The sequence below is a fragment of the Mustela erminea genome, chromosome 13, assembly GCF_009829155.1.
Source record: "Mustela erminea isolate mMusErm1 chromosome 13, mMusErm1.Pri, whole genome shotgun sequence".
Taxonomy (NCBI): domain Eukaryota; kingdom Metazoa; phylum Chordata; class Mammalia; order Carnivora; family Mustelidae; genus Mustela; species Mustela erminea.
In genome coordinates, this window is record NC_045626.1 from 71,783,876 (window position 1) to 71,806,964 (window position 23,089).

General features: G+C 40.5%; 1 protein-coding gene across 2 annotated transcripts in view; it reads left to right on the forward strand.

Annotated features, from left to right (window-relative positions):
• PITPNB (phosphatidylinositol transfer protein beta) overlaps positions 1-23,089 on the forward strand; it is a 63,873-nt gene that overhangs the window by 19,847 nt on the left and 20,937 nt on the right. For both annotated transcript variants that reach the window (XM_032309555.1, XM_032309554.1), the window contains exons 5-8: positions 447-454; positions 964-1,038; positions 2,647-2,730; positions 22,604-22,681. In XM_032309555.1, coding sequence (XP_032165446.1) covers positions 447-454; positions 964-1,038; positions 2,647-2,730; positions 22,604-22,681 — 245 coding nt within the window. The remainder of the gene's footprint in view (positions 1-446; positions 455-963; positions 1,039-2,646; positions 2,731-22,603; positions 22,682-23,089) is intronic.

A 23,089-nucleotide genomic window follows, 5' to 3' on the forward strand; every position in this document is an offset into this window, starting at 1 on the left:
CTTTGTGAGGGCATTGGTTCTTTCCCAGAGGTCCTTGCTGACTGCACTGGCTCCACGGGTGAGACCTGAAAGTCATCCACACTCAGAAGTGTCCTTTGGTTTAGTTTTAATAGTATTTTTCTCATATTGCCACATATAGTAGAGTAGGAATATGGCAGACTTCTGAAACAGTTCCCCTGTTGTTTGCTAAATTGGCCTTAAAGTGATACATTGCTTTTGTGAAATTATTCTACCATTGTTTTAAAATTAGATTATTCACTCTAATCTAAGGCAGACTGTAGTATCCCTTGTGTAGAAATTTTTACAGACATAAACTACTAAATGCTCTGTGCTTTCAGGTAGTTTAATCATCGTGACTTAATAAATAATATGACCGATTGTTTTGACTTGGATTAATATTCTGAAATTTTTCCCCTTTTATTGCCCACCTGTCCATTATGCCTCAGTTGTAACGGTGAGTAAAACTATTTTTGTGTCACTTATTCTTCGTCTTTAAATTTTGCTTTACATAGTAATTATTTTCAGTCTTTTCTTGCTTTCTAAATTCAGGCTGCCCACTGCTGCCTGGTCCTTCTCTGTGCTCTTTCCACCAGCCTACACTCCACCACATGTTCCCAGTGTTAATGGGTTTTTTCCAGCCTTGTCTCAAAATCTCCCTGTCGACTTTGTTTGCTTCTGCTACTTCTTTTGAATGCTGTATTTGCTCACCAAACCTCCCAGCTTCTTTAATATTAGCCCTGCATGCTGCATGACAAGTAGGGTGGTTTAAATTATTTAAAAGCATGCAGCATTTGGTTTGCCTGAGAAGTCCATAAAAACAGGTAGCTAATGATTCTTGGTCACTTGAGAATTAGTCTTATAGAGTCAAAGCACGGATGCTTATGCTGGGGAAGGCTCCTGCAGACAAAAGCCCCAAAGAACCGGTGAAGGATCACTGTCATTTTGCTGTTGTGTTTTCTGCAGAATGAATATATGAAAGATGATTTCTTCATTAAAATTGAAACATGGCACAAACCAGACTTGGGAACATTAGAAAATGTAAGTTTCAACTCTGGGCTTTCAGTGCAGAAGCCCCTGGAAATGGGAATATTGTAGTCCATTCTGTCATCACCAGAGTGATGCCACCTGCAGGAGACCAATACCTGGACACACCAGGGCATGTCCGATTGCAGTGAGGCAGGCCAGCGATCAGCAAAAAATGGGGCTTTCCCTCTCAGACTCCTTGCCTTTGTGCGAGAGTGGACGATGGGGAGTTGGTGTTTTTTATCAGCACTCTTTACCTGGGACAGGGAGAGCAGAGATAAAATTCACAAGCCTATTTTAACCATTAACTTTAGGTATCTTTCATCTTTTCATCTCTGTATGTTTGTCAGAGCTACTCTACAAAGCAAAATTGATGCTTTAATTTTCACCTCCACTCTGCTTTGCAGGGTTGATGTCAGAAAAATGGCCAAAAGGTGAATGGGAGGAGCAACTTTGAATATTTTATAAAAATATTGACAAGCTTCTTATTTTTACAAGTTGGAGCACATTTATTCCTCAGATGTCAAGAAGATCACTTAAGACTCATTGTAATCATTAACTTTTGATAAGATGTATCAGAGACTTAAGGGAAGGCATCTGGTATTGATTGGTGCCTTTGGCCCAGTGGCTGTCCAAAGTGTGATCTCTGCAGCAACATCTGGGAACTTGTTAGATATGCGCATTCTCAGCCCTCACCCAATACTTACTGAATTAAAATCCCTGGTGGTGGGGCCCAGTATGCTGTGCGTTGTGGTGCACGCTCCAGTTTGAGAGCTCCAGTTTGAGAACTACTATTCCAACCTTACCCTGTGCTGTTAAGGGAGAGTAAGTTCATGTTGTGGTAGATATTGCTTTTATGTGATTGGTGCCAATTAATAGAACTTTTTATTTATAATTGGTAGTATTTGACTTGAGTTTTTCTTCCGGGTGATCATTTGACATTTCATAGTTTTTTTTTCACAGTAATTCTAAAATTTCGAATCTAAATGAGATGATTGGATGTGTTTTAGTCTGTGTATGAGTTGATCTGCCTTTTTCAGCTTCCAAATGGACAAACTTTGGCAGTGTGTAAACAGTTCTTAATTGGTTCATAGAGGGAGTTTTCTAAATAAATGATTAACTAACATGAGGAATGGAGGAATTGCTTTCCTATCAAAACTGAAAAGCTTTGGGATAATCAAATTCAGAATAGGTTTTAAACTTCCCAGTGCAGCTTCTTGAAATCTAATTATAATGTTACCTTATGTTTGTCTAGGACTTAAAGGTTAAAAGGAATTGGTCGTGTATTACTGGGTTAAACATAAGTTAGGTACATTTTGTTGTATAATTCTTCTCTAAGGACTACCAGAGAATAATGCTGACAGATTTCTGTTAATTGGCCAGCATCCTCTCACACCACCCCCTCCACATGCTTATTTTTTGGGGATACAAGGGTAACATAAGATTTCTAGATCCCTTAAGGCTTCAGATCGCTAATTTAATGAAATAGCTATCTGGATTTTTAAAATTATTTGTATTGTGGTCTAAAAGACTCAGAGAAAGATTACATATGTAAGTGTAGTCGTTTGTCTAGTAAGAATAGTCTATGGTTTGTTGTGTTTCATTTCTCTTTGTCATTTATAGGTACATGGTTTAGATCCAAACACGTGGAAAACTGTTGAAATTGTCCACATAGATATTGCAGATCGAAGTCAAGTTGAACCAGCAGTAAGTACTGCATACTCCCCAATGACATTTTAACCTGTTGCCTCTTATATTTAAAAATGATCATCTTTCTTTCTTTTATGGCCTACGTTTCTACACTGCAGGGGTCCTGGAGTTTGGGTTTGGGTCTGTGCAGCAAAAAGACCAGAGAGTAGGAGAGAGGGTTATTTGTTTTCTTGTGTGGGTTTCACCTTTGCACAAATGATCCCTTTGAGAAATCCCAGTATGTCTGAGATATATAGAGGTTTCTTTTCATTGGCAGGGGTGGGGTGGAGACTAACATTATTTTATAAATGAATTCTCCTTTGGGCTTCTATAAATAATGTGGGTCCCTTATACTTTTAAAGTGTGATTGAGAAACCTGAACAGTTGTGTAGCTCTCTAATCTTGATTTTTACTAGATGTAAATATTCATAGTCTAGGCTTTTGACTTAATATCCATCCCCTAGAAGTGAAGACCTGCATTCTCCCATAGTAAGACCCTTTTATTACTTTGCCACAGTTTGAAAATACTAACTCAGTTCTTAGAGTATGCTGGTGCTGCTTGCTTTTGCAGGGCACAGTTGTGGACTTTTCCTATGTTAAGACAACCATGGACCCTCTTTATGCTAGTGTAGAGAGTAGAAGCTTTGAGACAAGATTTCTTCTGTCATGGTAAAGCCCAGCATGTTCAGTTGGCATTTTTATTTCATGACTTTTCCATTTCATTTTTAGTGCTCATTGTCTGAACACGAGTAGTGTTGTAGGCTGTACAGAAATAGAAATAACCCAAACACAAAATGTCTGTTTTTGCTGTTGAAACTTAAAAGTAAATCTTCTAGGGGCCCCAGGTTGGCTCACTGGGTTAATGTCTGCCTTCATCTCAGGTCATGATCCTGGGGTCTGGGGCTTGAGCCCTGCATTGGGCTCCCTGCTCAGTGAAGAGCCTACTTATCCCTGTCCCTCTGCCTGCCGCTCTGCCTACTTGTGCTCTGTCTCTCTGTCAAATAAGTAAAAAAAATATTTAAAAAAATAAATGAAGATTACACTTCTCAAACCAAGGTCTCCCACCTTTTCTCTGAAATTGCTGGGTTTGAGACTGCCAGCTTTGACCCTCTGCTAGGCTGGGTTCTGTTCTGGTAGGACTCCCCTCCCTGATTAGAAATGTGAGCACTAATGAGGGATCCTTGTTGTAGAACTTCTTAAATTTTAGTTGTGCTATGATTTGACATGATTTCAATTTTAAGGATAATTATATATTGAAATTATATAGGACTTTGAAATTATATAGGACTTTTTTTTTAATCCTCAGAAGTGAATGTATGTTCTGTTTTAGAAACAGTATTCAGATGTCTGTTTTGTCCTTTTATTTCTCCTGTCTTTTCCAGCCATGTTTACTGCATGTGAAAGAATGATGGTAGGAGGAAAAATCCTTGGTAGTGAGCAATGAGTGAGTTGGTTAATGGGCTAGTTCAGGGTTGCCTACGTGCTTGGAGCAGGTCACAAGATAATGGTGAACGGCAGTATGGGTGCCCCATAGAAGGCATTCAGGTTATATTGTTGGTGTTTGAAAAAGTCGTATCAGCCAGACAAAACGACCTGATCTTGTGGTTCATGGGTTTGCATTTTAGGTTGTTCTCCAGCAGAACACAAGGCACCTTTGGTTTTGCTGGGGTCATAAGAGTTCTTTGTTCTTGTTCTTAGGCTAAAATGGATGCTCAGTCAGTGTTTGCAGGCATGAATGCAAGTAGATAGAACAGTTAAGGCTGATTGTGTAAGAGCCCCAGAGGCCCCTGGTTTCATTCCTTCCAGGTCTCATTCCTTCCACCCCAGCCTAGACCAGTGAGGAGAGAAGGTGCTGCTGGCCTTGAGGGGTGTGACAAGGGCACTTGAGATTGTTGCTTCAGGTGGAAAGCACTGCGCATGCAGGGGCCGAGCGGGTGCTTCCCTGTGTGGGATGTTGTCTTAGATGGATACATGGGGAAAGAGAAGGGATTGGGCCCAAATGAGAAGGGTCTGTATTCTGAGTCCACAGAGCCGTGACTAAAAGCATATGTTCTGAAACTAGATTGGTTTTGGGTTCAGATTCTGAGGTTCTTCTACCTCCTTCTACCAACACTACCATTCAGTGTTGGATGAGTTGCTTCCTCTCTCTGTGCCTGTTTTATCTTGTGTAAAATGGGGCTAATTATCTCACAGCATTAAGTGTGAGCACTGGAGCAGTGCCTAGTTTACCCAGTGTTCACCATCATTGGCATTGTGATTGGCCACGGTTGTGCAGGGGTTCTGAGAACTCTCTTCACACCAAGCATTGTTTGGGGAGTAAATCAATAGGTATGTGTGGTTTTGTTTTTCAGTGTTCACATCTCCTGTTTGCCAATTACACTGTAGAGATTAGTAAGATACAAACTTATTTTAAAGTTGACTGAATTCCCAGTACTTTATTTTATTGATGAACTATACCTAGCATTTACCATTTTAACCATATTAAAATGTACAGTTCAATGGCATTTAGTACAAGTACCTTCATACCATCACTGTCCAGTTCCAGAACATTTCATCACTCCAAAAGGACACCCTGTACCTATTAACAGTCACTCTCTACTCCTCCCTCCCCCTAGCCTTTGGCTACCATTAAGCTGTTTTTGTGGACTTAAGCTATGCTGGATAATTCATAGAAGTGGAATCATAGCAATATGTGACTTTCATTGTTGGCTTCTTGTACTTTAGGCTGTTTTTATCCCCACTGTGGTGTGTGTCATTACTTCATTTCTCTTTATGGCTGTTAACAGTCCAGTGTATGAATATACCACCCTTTGTGTATGTATTCATCTGGGGAGGAAGGTTTGGGTTGTTTCTACTTTTTGGCTATTGTAACTAGTGCTGCTATGAAAAACTGTGTCACAGTGATCATCTGTTTCTCAGTTGTGAGTCCTGGAAGTAAAACTGATACCATGTAGGGATTCTTAGACCTTTGGATATAAAAAAGGAACCCTGACATGCATATTTGGTGCCAAAGGGAACTCTGTGTGCTAGGAGGCAAGGGTACCCTGGGCAATTTGAAGCCTGGGGATGAGGAACAGAGCATTGAGCTGCCTGAGGATGTGTGAAGGCTGAGGGGATGTAGGGTGGGGATGGGTTGTGGGTCCAGTGCTCATTCTGGCAAGGAGGTGGGGAAGGAGGAGGGCAGGGACCTTGGGTCTGCCCTTTTCTTCTCCTCCTCTTCTTCCCATACTTTGGGAGGTTTGGGACATTCACCCTGACACTTGCCCTTTTGGTTCTACCCCATCTATTTTTGGCCTTGAGTATAATTTTTGTTTTGTTTTGTTTTGTTTTGTTTTTTAAGATTGTATTTACTTATTTGACAGAGATCACAAGGAGGCAGAGAGGCAGGCAGAGAGAGACAGGGGGAGGCATGATCCCTGCTGAGCAGAGAGCCTGATGCGGAGCTTGATCCCAGGACCCTGAGACCATGACCTGAGCTGAAGGCAGAGGCTCAACCCACTGAGCCACCCAGACGCCCTGAGTATAATATTTATCCTAGGAATTAGCTTCTAATGTGAACACTTGGAACACCTGGCTATCCTTACTGCTTACTAGATCCAGTTTGGTTTTCTTTTGCATTTATTTGTTCTTTTCATTCTGTCCGCCCCCCCACCCTTTTTAAAAGTTTTTATTTATTTGAAAGACGGAGAGAGCAAGCTCAGGAGCAGGGGCAGGGGCAGACTGAGAGGGGGAGAGAGAAAGAATCTCAAGCAGACTTCTCTCTGAGCTCAGAGTCCAAACGTGGGGCTTGGTTTCATGACCCTGAGAGCATGACCTGAGCTGAAATCAAGAGTCAGAGACTTAACTGACACTTAACTGACCAAGCCACCCAGGCAACCCTTGATTCTGCACTTTCATGTTCCTTGAAAATTTTGATCTGTGGTGTTGGGAAAGGGAAGTTAAGCACGTATTTGCAATTCTCAAATGACAGTGTTTTCATAGCAGTTAACAGGCATTGAGTGCCTGCTCAGGCTGTGCTCCTGGGGTATTGCTGTAGTAGCTGTACAAGATTGGGATAGAACCTTTGAGAGGCTTGCAGTCTGGGTGAGACAAGCCCACCACAGTGAAGCAGTGAACAAATGGCAGAGGCTTATGCATGGTCCAAAGGGCTGCAGGATTTTGGAGGAAAGAGTAAACGATCTATGAGGACAAAAATCTGGACAGACTGTATCGAAGAGTCGTACCAGGAGGGAGAGTAGGATTTGATGGGTGGAACAGTCCACCCCCACCCTCATTATACTTTATTCTCTAACCTTCATTATTCTGACATACTATAAATTTGTTTACTTATTTTTCTCTTCTCCCTGAGTAGAGATTGAAACTCAGAGGGAAGAATCTTTATATTTTTAACTTGTCTCCCCAGCTCCTAGAAGAGTGCCTGAGCTATACATAGTAGGTTCTCAGTGAACGAATGTGGTGTAGGGAAGCAGGGGTGTGGCTCTGTTACCTGACACTGAAGGGAAAGTTGGAATAGTTTTTAGAGTTAAATGGGACCTGAGCTACTCAGGCCACATTGCTTTTGGACAGTGCTTTGCATAATCCTAAGAATTTCTTGGAGGCCACCAGTTTCTCAGGCTGTCAGGATGGAGCGACTAGAACTGGGGTTGAGGAGTTCCCTCTGTCCCCCTCTCCCAGCACAGTTCTGTCTGTCTGACATTAGTCTTCACTGTGCAGTTTACTTTGAACACACAGTTCTGCAGCTACAGAAAGTTTGATTTCAGGGCTAACCACCCTGTTTTACAAGTGAGGAAACTGAAGCCCAGATAAATTAGTTTCTCTCAATGTTGTTTAACCTGAAGTAGAAATTGTAACTCTTCAATCCAGTGTTCTTTCTCCTCACTCTTGGTTCCTTTGGCGCCAAGGCCCTGGGCTTTGTTGCTCTTCAAGCTGCTGTCTTCCTCTCCTCGCTGTTTGTTCTGGCATGCCTTCTGGGACTTTCTGTCTATCCGAGGCCCATGTGTCCTGTAAGACAGATTTCATTTTCTCCAGGGAGATTTCACCCATGTTAGAATCATCTACCGCTTTGCTCTTACTCATTTCATTGATGTATTTTGTTCTCCATGGTCAGAAACCCATCCCCTTTTCAGAGTGAGTACTTCATCAGTATTTGTAGAGTGAACTTGATGAGCTTGAGGATCATGATGAAACTAACTTTTTTGAATCAAGAATTTGTATAAAATAAATTTGATGTCAGTTTGTAACATCTGGGTTGGCAAGGGGTGTGGAAACAAACACTCATACATTGTCCGTGGTAGTGTAAATCAGCATAACCTGTTCTGCAGAATTAGAAATGCATGCTTTTTGACCCAGCAGAATCCTATTTCTGAGAATTGATCTACTCAGGGGTGCCTGGGTGGCTCAGTCAGTTAAGCGTCTGCGTTCGGCTCAGGGCATGATCCCGGGGTCCTGGGATTGAGCCCCGCATCAGGCTCCCTGCTCAGCGGGAAGCCAGCTTTTCCCTTTCACAGTCCCCTTGCTGTGTTCCCGCTCTCTTTCTCTCTCTCTCTGCCTGTCAAATAAATAAATAAAACCTTAAAAAAAAAAGAAAAGAATTGATCTATTCGTTAAGTAACTTGTATAAAATAAGACTGGAAACGTTCTGGAGTCTAAATGTCTCCCTCCAGAAGAATTAAGGGAGTGAGCTCTACTTGTACTGTTTGGGAATCCTTCACAAGGTAATGTGGCTGGAGAAAGATAAAAAAGAATATTATAGGATACTTCTGTTTGTAATATTGTAAAAGGGGTAAAATATATCTATGCATTTATTTGATTGCTCATGTATAGATGGTTGAGAACAATGTGTAAGATGGTAGGAAGCGTGATTCCTTCATGATCGGTGGTGAGGGAGCTAGATGTCTGGGGAACAGGGTAGAAGAATTGAGGTCTTTCAGAAATGTGTGCAATGAATTGGGAATGGCCTCTTGCTTAGTGTATCGGTTTCCTGTTGCTGCCTGACAAATCACAAATTTAATGGCCACGTAACGCAACTTAATCAAAGGAGTGACAGCCCTTCTACATATATAGTCTCTTAGTGAGAAGCAAGTGACAGGTTCCACCTGTGCTCCAGGAGGAAGCTTATACAGGAGTATGATTCGCTGTGGGAGTCCTCTTAGGGGATGTCTGCCATGCCATTGGTCAATTTTTAGGAATTAAAACTTGCTTTCCAGGGATTAAAGGGACATTAGAATTGATAGCTTGGTAATTCTGACAAGACCAACAAAGTAGATTTTTGGTAAGGAAGACCTTGTGAAGGTGTTGTGATCTCTCAAAGTTCAGACTATGGTACCTTAACCCCTAGAGGTTTTGCTCTGTCTCAGTCAGTCTGAATCCATTGATTTTCATTTGGTTGTTAATAAACTCTGGTTTTTCCTGAATGAACTAATTTTTCCAAAACTTCTTAAATGGTTGAATTTCTGTCCTGCCTATTACTTTAAAAGAAGTAAAATCAGTTAATTAGTAATTTTGAGAGGATAAATAGCCAAATCTCCTCCTCAATCAGGAGAAATATGAAATAGTGGGAGTTCATTAAACCCAAGAATTTGGAAGTGAAGCTTGCTTCTTTTATCTCCACCTGGTGGGGGTTTTCTGTCACTGCAGGTGGATTTAATTCAAATACAGCCCTAAACGTTTTAATTCAGAGTGACTGTTGATTACTTTTAGGATTTACTCTCTTTCCTGGGTTGCTGGTTTCAGACAGATTGTATGTCAGTCTCGTTGTAGACTTGCTGTTTTTTTGATCATGCTTATGAACTGTACTTAACCATGCATAGAACGGATGTGATTGAAACTACAGAGTAACTAAATATTTCAGTGGATGCTTTGACATATTTATGTAATCGAAGGGTGACATTGTCACAATAACTCTAGGACTCAAGGATTTGTAGTAAAAGTTTGTCAGTGTGCCCCAGGGTCACAGTAATTTGCTTCAGAAATCCTACGTATGTTTAAATGTGTGAGTTATTCATTTTTTTGTTGTTGGTTAACTTTGGAAAGTCTGTATAGAGCTGTTACTACAGCCACCATTCTCTGTAATTTTCTAGAAGATGAGTGATTGCCTAGTGAAACAAGCTGAGGAGTCTTTTAAGTTTTCTGCCCAAATGTCCCCACTCATTTTCCTTTGGCCACTATACAAAACAGGTTTCCTATTTGGGGGGGAAGCAGCATTGAGGTCAGGGGTTAAGGTGTTATATCCCTTAACAAGGAAGCCTATTTCTACTTGGTATGTTGTTCTAGAAGAACACATCCCTTAAGCCCCCACACCCTCCTGGCCCCTCCTGCATTTCAAATCTAACCCAGGAAATGCTCCTGAAAAGCCTTCCTTTTTTCCTGCTACCCTTTGGGGGCCCAGTCTATATTGTACCTCATCATCTCTGTTTCCAGGATCTAGCAAGGTGCTCAATACAAGACATCAAGTGAACTTATCAATATAGATTTGGTGAATCAGAAAGAATTTGCAGATTTTTCCTTTGTTGTGTTTTAAAAAAGGTGGAGTGGGGAAAAGACCATTTGGAGGAATTGAGGTTTTTACCATTCAGGTATTAAATGGACAAAATGCTACTCTATTTCCTTCTTTACTAATCCTGAGTGATGAAGCACATGTGATATGCCTTTAATTCTAAAAATTCATTTCTAAATGAGCAAGTATCTTTCTGTCATATTAAAAAGTGTTTTCATTAGACCAAACTGTAATGAGTCAAGGTTTTATCTAGCATACAAAAGATACCAGAATATAATTTTTTTTAATTTCTAAAGTTTTTGATACAGAACCGCAGTAAAAAAGTTGAGAATTCTTTAAATGTCCTGATGAAATGCGCATGTATATCTTCAACTCATTTCCAAAACTTACACAAATGAGTCAGTTGACATCTGCTTCTGCTTTTTTTTTTTTTTTTTTTTAAGGTACAAATGTGAATCTGACTCCTTTTAATCATCTCCAGCACTTTGCCTAAGTAGCCTTTCATGATTTGTATACAAAAGTCACTTCCCAGGAGAGGAAGGCTCTTTAAAGTGTAAGCTGAAGTATACACACGATTAACATGAGAGAGACCTTCGTTTTTGGAAGTAATTTGAAAGAAAATGAGCATGGTTTGAAAAAAAAAGAAAGAAATTGGAACCACATTTTTCAGTTATATGTAACCAGAAAGGACTGTATCAGTCTTCCTCTATAGTGTATATTTCCTCTGCAGTGTATGCTGTGTGACTTCATCATTTCCAAGAATTTATTTTCATAGAAATAATGTTTAATTGATGCTTTTAAGGCTCATAAGTCCAAAAGTGATATAGTTTCATATCCAGCTGTTTTTTAAACATCAGTAAGTAGGAAATACTAATGATATGAAACTGTGGTGATGTTTCACTGAAGATGATATTCCTGCCAGTCGTTTCTGGGTTACAGAAAGGATGTGCAGGGTGTGCTGTGACTGATAGGGTCCTTCTTAGGGACTTCCGAAGAGCTTGAAGGGTCTCTCTGATTGTGAGTGAGCCAGTAAGCTTATGTTTTTAAGATAAAGCTCAGATTTCATTCCTACCTCTTCCTTCTTTTGTTCTTTTTAGCCCCTCTTGTTACCCTCTTGTTGTTTCTCAGTCATATTTAGCCCAAGTCTCCATCCTTTCTCTCAGTCCCTCTCCTTTGCAGATACCTCCCCCCCCAAGCCGGGGACACTTGGGACAGGTGTGTCCTGCAGTGTGGTCCCGAGTGCAACAGCCACCCTGCAGCCCTGATGCCTGCTCTGCAGAGCCAGACTTCCTGAGCTGTGGTCCTTGGGTCCTCACACTGCTGAACTCTGGACCAACCTCTGTGCCACCTCTTGGCAGTACAACCCTTCTCCCAGCAGTTTTTCAGCATGAGCTTCTGGACCACTGTGGGGCTCCACTCCCTAGCCACAGTTCTTTCCTTGATACCTCACAGGACATAGGCATTCTCAGCTGAGGGGGTGGGCTGCTGATAAAGTTTGCCTTTCCTTCCGGTACCTGGAATTGCCTCCCTCAGTCCAGCCCACTTGGCCTCACTCCTCTTGTTTATTTTCTTTTGGAGAATACCCCCCACAGTGGCTAGAAGGCCGGTCTGTACATGTGGGAATCCCAATTGTGGCTGAATCTGCCCACAGGTCCAGTTCTCTGAACATTGTTTGGAAGTGAAGAGGTTCTTTTTAGGGTTCTTGAGGCCCTCTGTGGAGCATTGTGACTAACTCCCAAGCTTGCCTCTCAAAGCCTTAAAACTAGGACTCTGGCCAAAATGCTTGAGGCCCTTTTCTTTCCAGCTGCCCAGGGACAGCTTGTTGGAAATGCAGATTTTTAGCTCCCTCCCTGGTCAGTCTCTGGGTGGCCTCTGGGCTCCGTCCAACTCTCTGGGCAATTTCTGCACATGCTCACTTGGGACATGCCTCCAGTACACTATACCTGGTGAAGATTGTACAGTGTGCACTCTTCGAAGATTTTAAAAACGGAAGGAATCTCACTTGGAGGCCAGGATCCAAAATATTTACCCCAGCCTTTATTTTTACTGTTAAGGAGTTTGAGCCCAGGGGAGGTGCTCTAACTTCTCTAAACCACATAAGTGCTAGAAAGGGAAGTTGGGGACTCTTTCCATCTCCCCTGGTTCCTGGAAAAAGCAGTTTCATCAGTGTCCTTGGTCACCTCCCATGACCATTGTAGACTCTGGGATAGTTTGAAATTTGCAGATGTGTAATAGAATAGTAAAAGGATTAGAGCCCCTAAGATGTCTTTTGGTTTGGGTGCTTAACATAGAACACCGCTCATGTGTTTTCTCATATGTTCACTTGGCAAATAATCTATTGGAGCTTGCTGTTTGATCTGTGTGTATATGGTAAATATTTTTCCAGATAGGAGAATAATTGTATCCGTCTAAGGGAGTGCAAGATTCTTAATCAGGGAACACTTTAAAGTGTTTCTAAGTGACTTGTAGTTGTTTGCTTGTTTAGCGTGGTGGTGTTAAGTTCCTCTGTACCTTGGGGTTTTTCCTTTTCTTTTCCCCTTTTCCCTCACAACTGATACAAACCAGTGCTGGGCTCCAGGCTGCCGCCAGAGTGAGATTTCAAGGACTGACTAGAACCTGGAAGCTTGGAGTTTTTGTACTTTATACTAAAAGAAGACCGTGGTCCATTTTCATTGTACATTGAAAGATAACAATGGAATTGTTGGGCTCTTCTAAACTGCTCACTTAAGCCATTTGTAGAAATCCCTTGGTAATCTTTTTAAATTTTTTAAAAATACTGTATTTATTTATTTATTTATTTATTTATTTGAGAGAGCATGAGAGGGAGGAGGGTCAGAGGGGGAAGCACACTCCATCCTGAGCAGGGAGTCTGATGCCAGACTGGTCCTGGGACTCTAGTATCATGAGCTTAGCCGAAGGCAGTTGTTCAACCAACTGAGCCACCCAGGTGCTCCCTCGGTAATCTGTTTAAGGATTGTCATGTATTGAGTTTGTTCTTAAAATTTGTGCTTTTTCTTTGTTCTTTCTAGAATTGCCCATTTGTTCTTTGTTTATGAACGATTTGTTGGTATGATTTGGTAGGCGGAACAATGCCCCATTTTAGTTGAGAGCAGAAATAATGCTAAGCAACACCTCATTTTCTGAAATCCCATTTGCCTTTGTAAATGAATATGTAAAGGCCTGCTGTTCCTTGCATTTAGCCATTTTTACTTTGAACACACCATTCACTTGTTTGACTTTTGAACAGTCTGACACTTTTTAATTGTTTTAAACTGTGAGGGTATATTGTTTTTAGTTATTGCTTTTTTAAAAAGAGACTTCTTGAATGTCAGCCTTGGAATGCTGATGAAACTTGGTTTAATTTATTTAGGCATGTAAGTTTGGTCACACCTTCAGCAGTGCTTGTTTCTGGTGCTCAAGGAAGGATTCAGGCATATCTTTTCCTTTGATCAGACATTCCGTGAGACAGTGCCCAGATGTTGCACATTTGAGTATATTCTTGGCAACATATGCTTTACTGTATTGCCTTTAGAAAAAACGTTATAATTTTAAAAAAATGCAAAGAATCATAAAATGCACTTTCTAAATCTTTTTAAGATTAATTTTTTTCTTTAAAATTAAAAACATGAAATCTGACTGGAAAAAGCTAAATATTAGATCAGACTTTGTGAAATTGTTAGTATTTGTCAGCTTTTGAGCACATAAATGACATTTTTGGGGATCAACCTAGTAGACCTTCCAAATTAATCTTTGATGGATGATAACGCTAGCAGTCAACACCGGTTCATTATCTCTCACAGCTTTCAAAAAGCTTCGCAGTTGTAGATGTTGCTTTCATTCCAGCTCTTGCTGCTTACTTCCTAAGAAGGCCTTCCTGCTTCTCAGAGCTGTGCAGTGGCTACCCAATTCTTTAGCCCTGAAGAGAGCTTTTGTTCATTAGAAGTCCATGGCTGAGATCCAGCAAGTCCGAGGAGAGTCTGTGTTTGCCAGCGCTGCTTCCGTTGTTCTCTTTGGCATGAGCAGACACTTGATCTAGTAAAGTACCTCTTCCTTTTACCATAAATGAACCTAGACACTCAGTTTCTATCTTAAAAGTTTGTAACATATCTCTAATATATGTGCGAGAGCTCCAAAAGAGCTCTTTGTTAAAGTGCGTGCATAATGAAGAGGTGAGACGTCTGACCCAGCTCCTAATTGTAATAGTAGCCCCCTTCAATGCAGAGCAAAGCAAAGCAAAACAAAACATGGGTTTTCAGATAGCAGTGATTTTGCATTTGCTTATGAAATTTCCCCTGGTCAGACGCTCGTCTCGTCTTGCCTTTTCTGTGCCGTGAAGCATACTGCTGTTGAAATCCTTTCTGTAATAAGTTATAGGGGTTCCCCCCTTTTTTAAGGACATATGAATAAACATAAGCGTAGTTTCTATTAAAAAGAAATGTAAAAATGTTTCTCACTTTATTCTGTTGCTTTACACAGTCAACTTTTGGAACTCTTGGAAGATTCATATCCCGTCATGTATTTAGAGAATGTGCTCTAGTGTATTTGAAGGCATAGTTGGATGGCAGTGCCCTCTTGTGGGAGAATAACATATTGTTTATTGCATGCTTGGTTAAATTTTAGAGCTTTCTAAATTTCTCTTAAAAATCTGCACGTATGAAGAATGCCTGGGTGGCTCAGTTGGTTAAGCATCTGATTCTTGGTTTTGGTTCAGGTCATGATCTCGGGGTAGAGGGAATCGAGCCCCGTGTCAGCTCTGCTCAGCACTTGGAGTTGGCTTGACATTGTCTCTCTCCCTGTGCCCCTAACCTCCCTGAGATGACCTTATTTCTTGCTTGGTTAAATCTTAAGAGTGCTTATGTGCCTTCTTTCTCGCAAATAAATAAATCTTAAAAAATCTGCATGAACCAGTATATTTTGCACAAAATATTTTCTCAACTAGAACCTATTAACTTAATGTTTATTTTTGATCTCTTCCATATTTTAAAAATAAAAAAGTAGGGAGGGTGGTGGAGGTGGTGAGGTGTGAAGTAGTATTGCTCCAGTTTCTGGGTGGGGGAAAAAATGCATTTTTGAGCAGCTGAAAGAAATTAGCATAAGTGGCTCCAAAATCGAGTTTTTAAAGTTTGTATTCCTTACAAAAGCCCCTTACCCCACGCCTTTTTTTTTTTTTTTTAATAAATGAGTGTTACTCTTTCTTAGGGAAAGTTCTCCAGGCAGAGAGGGAGCCAAGATCCCTTCAGGTACCTGAGTCTTCTCAAGTGCTAAAATGTAAATCACATCATATTTGCAGTTAAAGTATGGTGTTTGGCCTGGGTATTGACAGAACAGCATCTGAGTCTTGGTTCTTCTGCTCCACAAGGGCAAAGGATTTCATTTCCCCACCCCCAGAAGTGGTGGTATTACCTTTGTTCCAAGATTGTGAGGATTAACTAAGAGAATGTGTGTGCCTGGCATATAAGTAAGTTAAAATATAGTAGCAAGAATGATGCTATTTATTGGGTTTTGCTCTTGCTGTTAAAAAAAAAAGTATAATTTTTTTCTGTAATTATTTCCTATTTAGTAGTTGTTTAATTAGTGCCGATGGGTTAACTGGGGTCATGGGTCTTAGGAACAGCTGTGTCTGAAGGTCAACTCATAAACCAACATGAACGTTTTGCTGGAAAGGGCTCACCTGAATATTCATTATAACTTTCCCCCTTGTTTTAGTTTAAGGAATTAGATATGTTTAGTTTAAGGAATTAGATATTAGATAAGGAATTAGATATTGTCTATTTATATTTATCCATTGTCATTTAAGGAAGTAAATACATTTTGTGTTAAGACTTTTTTAAACATACTACATTTCAGGCATTTGCAATTTAATCTTAAAATATGTAACGTTTAACAAGCACCTTTAACCAAATTGACTTGTTAATGCGTTAAAACTTATTGGTGTCAAGAGTTTTAAATATCTTCATTTTAAAATGCTTTAATAAATATATAAACATACTAATGAATATGTTGTAGTAACAAACATACTGTCTATTTGTGTATGAAATGCAAGCTTACCCAAACCAGTAGTAGCCCACCTACTCTGAAGGCAGGGCTAAGGAGCAGCCCCTCCCTGCCTTGGGCTATCCAGGAACCCCCTTTCCCACCTGCCCACGTCTCAGAGCACAACTATTTGGTTTCCCTTTTGGGTTGTAGATGGATTTGTCACTTCAGGCTTCAAAAAAAAAAAAAATCCATTTGGAGCCCCACCATGGGGCTCCAACCCATGACCTGTAGATTAAGAGTCACGTGCTCTAGGATCTGAGCCAGCCAGGTGCCCTGTCATTTTAGGCTTTTGGTTGTAACTTATTTTCAGGGCTGGAATTTTGATTTCTTTCTGTTTATTGTAACCTTCCAGAGGCTTTGGGGATCTGCCTTCATAAGCATGACAGTGTCGACTGTCTCTGACTAAGATACTGATAAGATGAGAAAGAATGGAAGAGGTGCTTAGACTGACTGTACCCCAGCTTGGCTGTGCCCTACCCTGACTGTGCTCTAACCAGACTGTGTTCCAGCCTGGCTGTGCCACAGCCTGACTGTACTCTAACCTCGCTGTCTGTAGCCAGACTGTGTTCTGGGCTGTGGCCACCTTATAACATAGAGCTCTGTTGACAGTCTCTGCCTGCTTCCTAAGCTCAATGCCATCCTCACCTCCACCTCAGATGTCTATGCAGGGTCTCTATGAGATTAAAATGATCACAAAACAAGTGTAGGTTTAACTGCATTTCTTTTCTCAGTGTAGTTGTTTAAAAATTCTCCTTTTAGGATTCATTGGTGGGAAGCCGGTAAGGATTAATGAGAGGGCTGAATTAGAGAATATTTTTTAATGCAGTTTTGTTCCTCTGAGGTACATTCAGTAACAGAAACTAGGCCAACAAGTTATTGACAATTAGTGGTCCTTTGGGAATCTGCTTTAATGAATAGATAAGAATGATTTGTAATTAGCATAATAATTATATGCAAATGAATGCTTCTGAATTGCTCTAAAACACTTCTGAACTGTTTAAACAGCCCTCCTGAGATCTTGTTACTCTATTAATTTGTGTAGCAAATCTTTTTTTCATAGATCACGCAAAGATAAACTTCAGTCCAGCCCCTGTCCGAATTATTATGAATTCCAAGGTGGTAGGACCTGAATTAATGAGATTTACTTATACTGTATTAATGGTGCTCTGTGGGAACCTGAAAGGGTGAGGAGTCCTTGGGGAGATGTAATTAAAAATAGGAAAGAAAGCTGCTTATTGCAAATAACTGTTGAAATGAGTTTCTTAAACAAGTTCGTAAATGTTATTTGTCTTTACACCTCTGTTACTTGCTTTTGCAAAATTTAATGCAAACATTTTTTTTTTTAATGGGCTTCCCCTCTGGAGTTTGGCTTGAATTTTGTCAGGTCCAATTAGTTATGCACTAGGGTCAGCGGTGATCGGATCCAGGAACTCCTTGTGTTCCACGTGCCACAGTGTGTACTGAAAAATGAAGGGCATTGATAATAGATGAGGTTTGTTACTGATCTTCGTATTTAATGTGGTCTTTTCCCACTCATCCTGGTCTTTACTTTTAGGATGTGATTAGAGGAAATAAGCTTTGCTAGGTTGAGCAGCAATACCCATGCATTCTAAACTTCGTGATTATCTTTGAGCTATTTGAATAGACACCTAATTAATCATCTAGTGCTAAAGGAAAGCATTTTACAGCGGGCTGCAGGATCCTTATATCTCTCTCAAGTTTTTATTTTTACCCTGTAGAATTGTTTTTTTTTGTGGGTGAGAGGAAGGGGAAATGCCCTTTTATAAGCAGGTGTGGAGGAGTTGCTAATGCTTGTGGTTTGGGCCCTGTTTTCCTCAGCTTACATTTAGCCTCACCTGTGGTAACCCATGCATGGTTCTTTAAGCAGTTTCTGGTATCTGGAGCTCATCTCGATTTTTCCACAAGCTGTCAAGAAACTCCTACCAGTCCCCCACCTCCTACTCACTTCCCCATTCATAATCATGAGTTAAATCTGGGCTCAAGGACATTTAGGTTGGCTCAGCACAGATTTTGTACTTGCATTTTGGGGAACAGCCACTATGCTAAAAGATTCATAAAACTAATATTCTTTGTCTTCAAAATGAATCTGGTTTCTGTTGAGAGTTTCTGTTGAGAGCTGTAGTGAGTAACAGATGTACACCCAAGAGGTAGCACAACTTTTGTATTCCAGTGACAGAAAATGGCTATTTATAAGAATTTAATGAATGTATTCTGTGGCTTCAGCGTGGAGACTCAGCAAGCCATTTATTTACCATATTATATTTTATTTGTTCTCCAAAGGGTGTCTTGACTTTCACTTGCCTCCTTTTTTTTTTTTTTTTAACTTAAATAAGAGTTTTCAATTAAATAGAGTTGTATTAAAACTAATCCGAATCTACCTTATGCTGATACCATTGTGTTTCCTTGTTGTTCGGGCACTAGTGTTGGTGGAGAGAGCAGTGTCTAGGGACATTACACCTAACTTGATAATGATGGTTTTACTAAGCCCTTATCCTGGCCAGGCCTCTGGGCAATACAGATAATTAAAATTTGATCATAAAAAATTTTAAACACAGTGCACCTTAGCAATAAGATTTTTCTACTTTTAAACGTGATTTTAAAACTCATTTTAAAAATACATTTCCTTGGCCTAGTGAATTTGCTTTCTTTTTTTCCCAAGGATTACAGAAAGTGCATAGCAAATTCAGCCTTCAGAATACCCAGGAGCTGAAGACTCAAGTAGGCTACAGCTGTCTTCACCCACAGTATTCTAAAAGAACTAATGAGATGAGAAGTCTGCAGCTGGTGGCAAGCACAATAAACCATGAGCCAAGGGCTTCTCTTCATCAGAGCCTCCCTTTCCCCATGGGATCCCAAAGGAGACAGAATACTAACAAAGCCAGCAGGCTGTCTCATTCCACACTATTGCTCATTTGCAGCTATAATTGGTAGCTGAGGTTGCATTCTGTATGCTGAAACTGTCATACATGAAGGAATATATTTGTTCATTGTGATACGGATATAAGTCGGCCAGTTCTCAAATGCAGAAAGACCAGACTAGATACCCAACAATAAAATTACAGCAAAGACGATTCTGTTAAAAAAAAATTAAATGTTTGTTATAAAGGTACAAAACTGAGGTTGTTAAAGCGACACCTGCTTCCTGCTTTTTAATACCTTGCTACTTAATTCAACTGATTAAACATTTACGTATTCAAACTAACATTAAAAAAAAAAGGCACAAAAATTCCTAGGTTTTAACAAGATGCATTATCGTCATCTGTCAGGGTTAAGGTGCTATTGTTAATAATTGGGTTCTGTTACATTTTCAGTATAATACCTTTAATATTTGCTGCTTTTTAGTCAAGAGAAAAAAGCCAGGGAGACTTACCTTTGGAGATCTGTGTATGTGTGTATAGTATTTTATACGCACATACTCCCGCCTTACAGGCAGATCTACTTAGATACCCCTGCTGCTGCTTGGTGTTGCTGGAATGTGCTTTGCTTATCTGGCTCTTCTGCCACCTCCTGTGTGGTGTACTAGAGTGAGCCGGGGACGGAGGCTAAGAAGCCCTCGGGTAAGAGAGCCATACCACTTCCTTGCTGGGACTCTGGCCTCCTCATCTACAGAAAGAGGCTTCTGGGATGGTCTCCAAGGTTGGGAGACTTTTATAATTCTCTGAGTTCTTAGTACAGAAAAGTATCGCTGTGAATAACTGGTACTGGTGATGGGGGCTGGGAAGTGGACTACAGCGGTGTGTTGGGCACAGAGTGGAGAAGTTTTGGAAGCATTATTCCATGTTCTTCATTTAATTAATCTGTCAGATAGGCATTGAGAAGCCCTGAGGTTGTCACCCTGGTGGGGAGCTGGGGTTGGGAAGGGCCTGAAGGAGTGTTGTCAGTGAAGTCTGTCTGATGCACCTGTTCGTTTTCACCCTCACTGGGGCCATAATCGTGTGGTAGTTCTGCAGGCTCCATCTTATCAGTTCTAAGGTTCCCCTGCTCTCTTTTCCTCACATTTTAATACATTTGAAATTAGGGTTTGTCTTCCAGCTGTGGCATATTTTATTGGCTGAGTGTATTCCTTCTTAATGGCACATAGAAAATGATGGAGCATCCTCTCACTGCCATCCTTTCAGATTTGAGAAATGTGATATTTACTCTTCAGCATGTGCCAGGCTCCATAATATCTCAGATTTTGCATTAAAAAGAATATTTTGAATGGCATACCCACAGTGAGGTCGCACCTGAGACTGTTTAAAAAAAAAAAAGTATTTTCCCTTTAAATGGTATGAAATATAAAACACTGGTCAGGCCTCTGGGCATTATAGAGATAATTATAACAATCATAAAAATTTTTAACATACACTTTAACAGTTAAGGTTTTTCTACCTTTAAACATGATGTTAAAACTCATTTTAAGAATACATTTATTTGGCTCGTTTCGCTTGATTTTGATTCTGAGTATAATTCGCTCCATTCTCTGTTGGCAGTTAATCTGTGCTCTCTGGGGTTTCTGTTATCTTTTCTTTGTTTGCCTCTTTTTCTTTCCCTCAGCCCAACTGTGACTTCTAGGAGCTAGCCCCGAGTAAGTGTTGGTTCTCCTTACATCCTCAGACTCCTCGGACTTCCTCATAGTATCTTGCTTGCTGCCTTCCACGTGTGGTGGCTACGGAAATAAATAGACCTCGATGGAGGGAGATGGTGTCAAAAGTGATTGTTTGATAGAATGTTAAATATTTTCAATTTTGGAGAAAAGTGAGATTGTGTCTAGGTTTCAGTTCTAGGTGTCAGAGCTAGAGAAAATGATTTCTGGCACCACGTGATTATTTACGTTAGTTTGCAGGATGGCGGAGTCTGCACTGTGAACCCAGGTCTTGAGACCACCTGTCCAGTTGGTTCTTTTCTCAGCAGTGAAGTTGTTAATTTGGGGGTGCGGCTCTAAATTGGAATTTAAGAACTTGTGAAAGTTGACAGTAATTGAACTTTCTGCTGATGTGCCCAGACACACGAGTAACTCCTAATTCTCCAACTCCTTGAAGACGGCTTGTCCTGCGTCACTGTTCCTGGATAATGCTGACTGACCTCATGCCTGTGGCTGCACCACACTGCATCACTCGAACTTCACATTTTTCCTTCTTCACACTATTTACCTATAACTTTGTCAATAATTATTTGCATGTCATGTGCATTTCCTGAGTACGTGTTGAATCTTGAGCTGCTGCTTCTCAACATGTTTTCTTTGATTTGTGAAAGTTTGTCATATACTTTGGAGTCTGTTCAATGCTTGCTGTTTTCTCTAGAACAATGACTTTTCATATTTGACTTGTATGGGATTTCTCCCAAAATATGTGGTCCTTCCATGAATGCCATGAAGGACCCCTGGCTGAGAAATTCTATTCAAGAGGGCAGGGGCTCTCCTTTTGTAGGATTTTCAACTCACCAACTGACCTCTGCTCACTGGTACCATTAAAACTCATTTATTTTTTTGAATCTGGACTTTTGCTCTTCAAAGGGAGTTTTTTCCTATCGCTGGATTGTTTGTGTATATGTGTGCAACGACAGAAGAACTTTTGTAAAGCAGACAGGCTTAAAAAGATTTACTTCTTTCATTTCCTCCATTCTTTATGGAAGAGGATGTTAGGGAAATAAAATTGACACACGCTATAGAACTTTGCTTAAAAGTTCTATAAAAGTCTTAGGGCCATTCTCCTGTGACATGATATAACTGAGGTAGTCCCATCACAGAGTCATAAGCCTTTCTCTCACCTTCTATGACAATGAGGAGCTGCCATGAGAACAGTCCCTCTTCCATGAGCAGGCCAAAGGATTTGCACTTTATGGATCTCTGGACGAGGGTTTGTTGAGGCTGGCTTTGTCGTGAGGCATCAGGCACAGACCCAGCCATGAAAGAGATGGGGGTGTTGCAGGATCAGGAGTTCAGTGTGCGTTCTCAGCCACAGTAGTCGCTCTTGGTCATCACCTCTGGGTATTGTCAAGACTGGGATGGCTACCTTTTATTTCTCGAATATGACTATATACTTATCAAAATGTTGAAACTGTTTAATGTGGGAAGATTTGTTCATGGAGATAGCTGTTCAGTAATCTGTGGTTTGCTCATCAAGACTTTTTTGACTAAATATTATGTAGTTGTCTGGCCTTAACATGGTAGTATAAAGCAAAGAGAACCAAACCATCACTTAATGTTGTAATGAACTATTTTGCTACGTTTACACAAAAGCACAGCAAGTGTTAGCAGTTTCTGTCCCATGTTTTAGTAGTGGCAAAGAGCTGTTCTGGCAAGGTTAAAGAATTTTCTCTGAGTTTCTTCTCTGCCTCTGACTTTGTTTTGCTTTGCAGGACTACAAAGCTGATGAAGACCCAGCATTATTCCAGTCAGTCAAGACCAAGAGAGGCCCTTTGGGACCCAACTGGAAGGTACTGGCTGCTGACCTTTCTGACAGGCAGAGTCTTGGCAACAGACCACTTGACAGGTCCCGAGTCTGGAAGAGCTGGTGATGTTTAAGTGAAAAATAGAAATGGCACAAAAATAGTTTTATTTGTGATAAGGACTTACAGCCAGTTGCAGTTGGCCAGCAAGTCTGTGCTGTATTAACAAACAGAACACAGCCAGACTGTCACTTTCAGCATAATGTTATTCTGATAACTCTTAAAAGAGACAAGTGATTTAGTCTTTGGGGATTGTAATGTTCTCTTTTGAGACTTGAAGCAGTACAAAAATCCATGTTAAATGAAGGTTTATAGTTTAAATTTAGTCTTAGTAAAAACTGAACAAGTTGCCTTCACCTAAGCTCATGTTCCTGGCCTTTTAATAGTTACATTCTG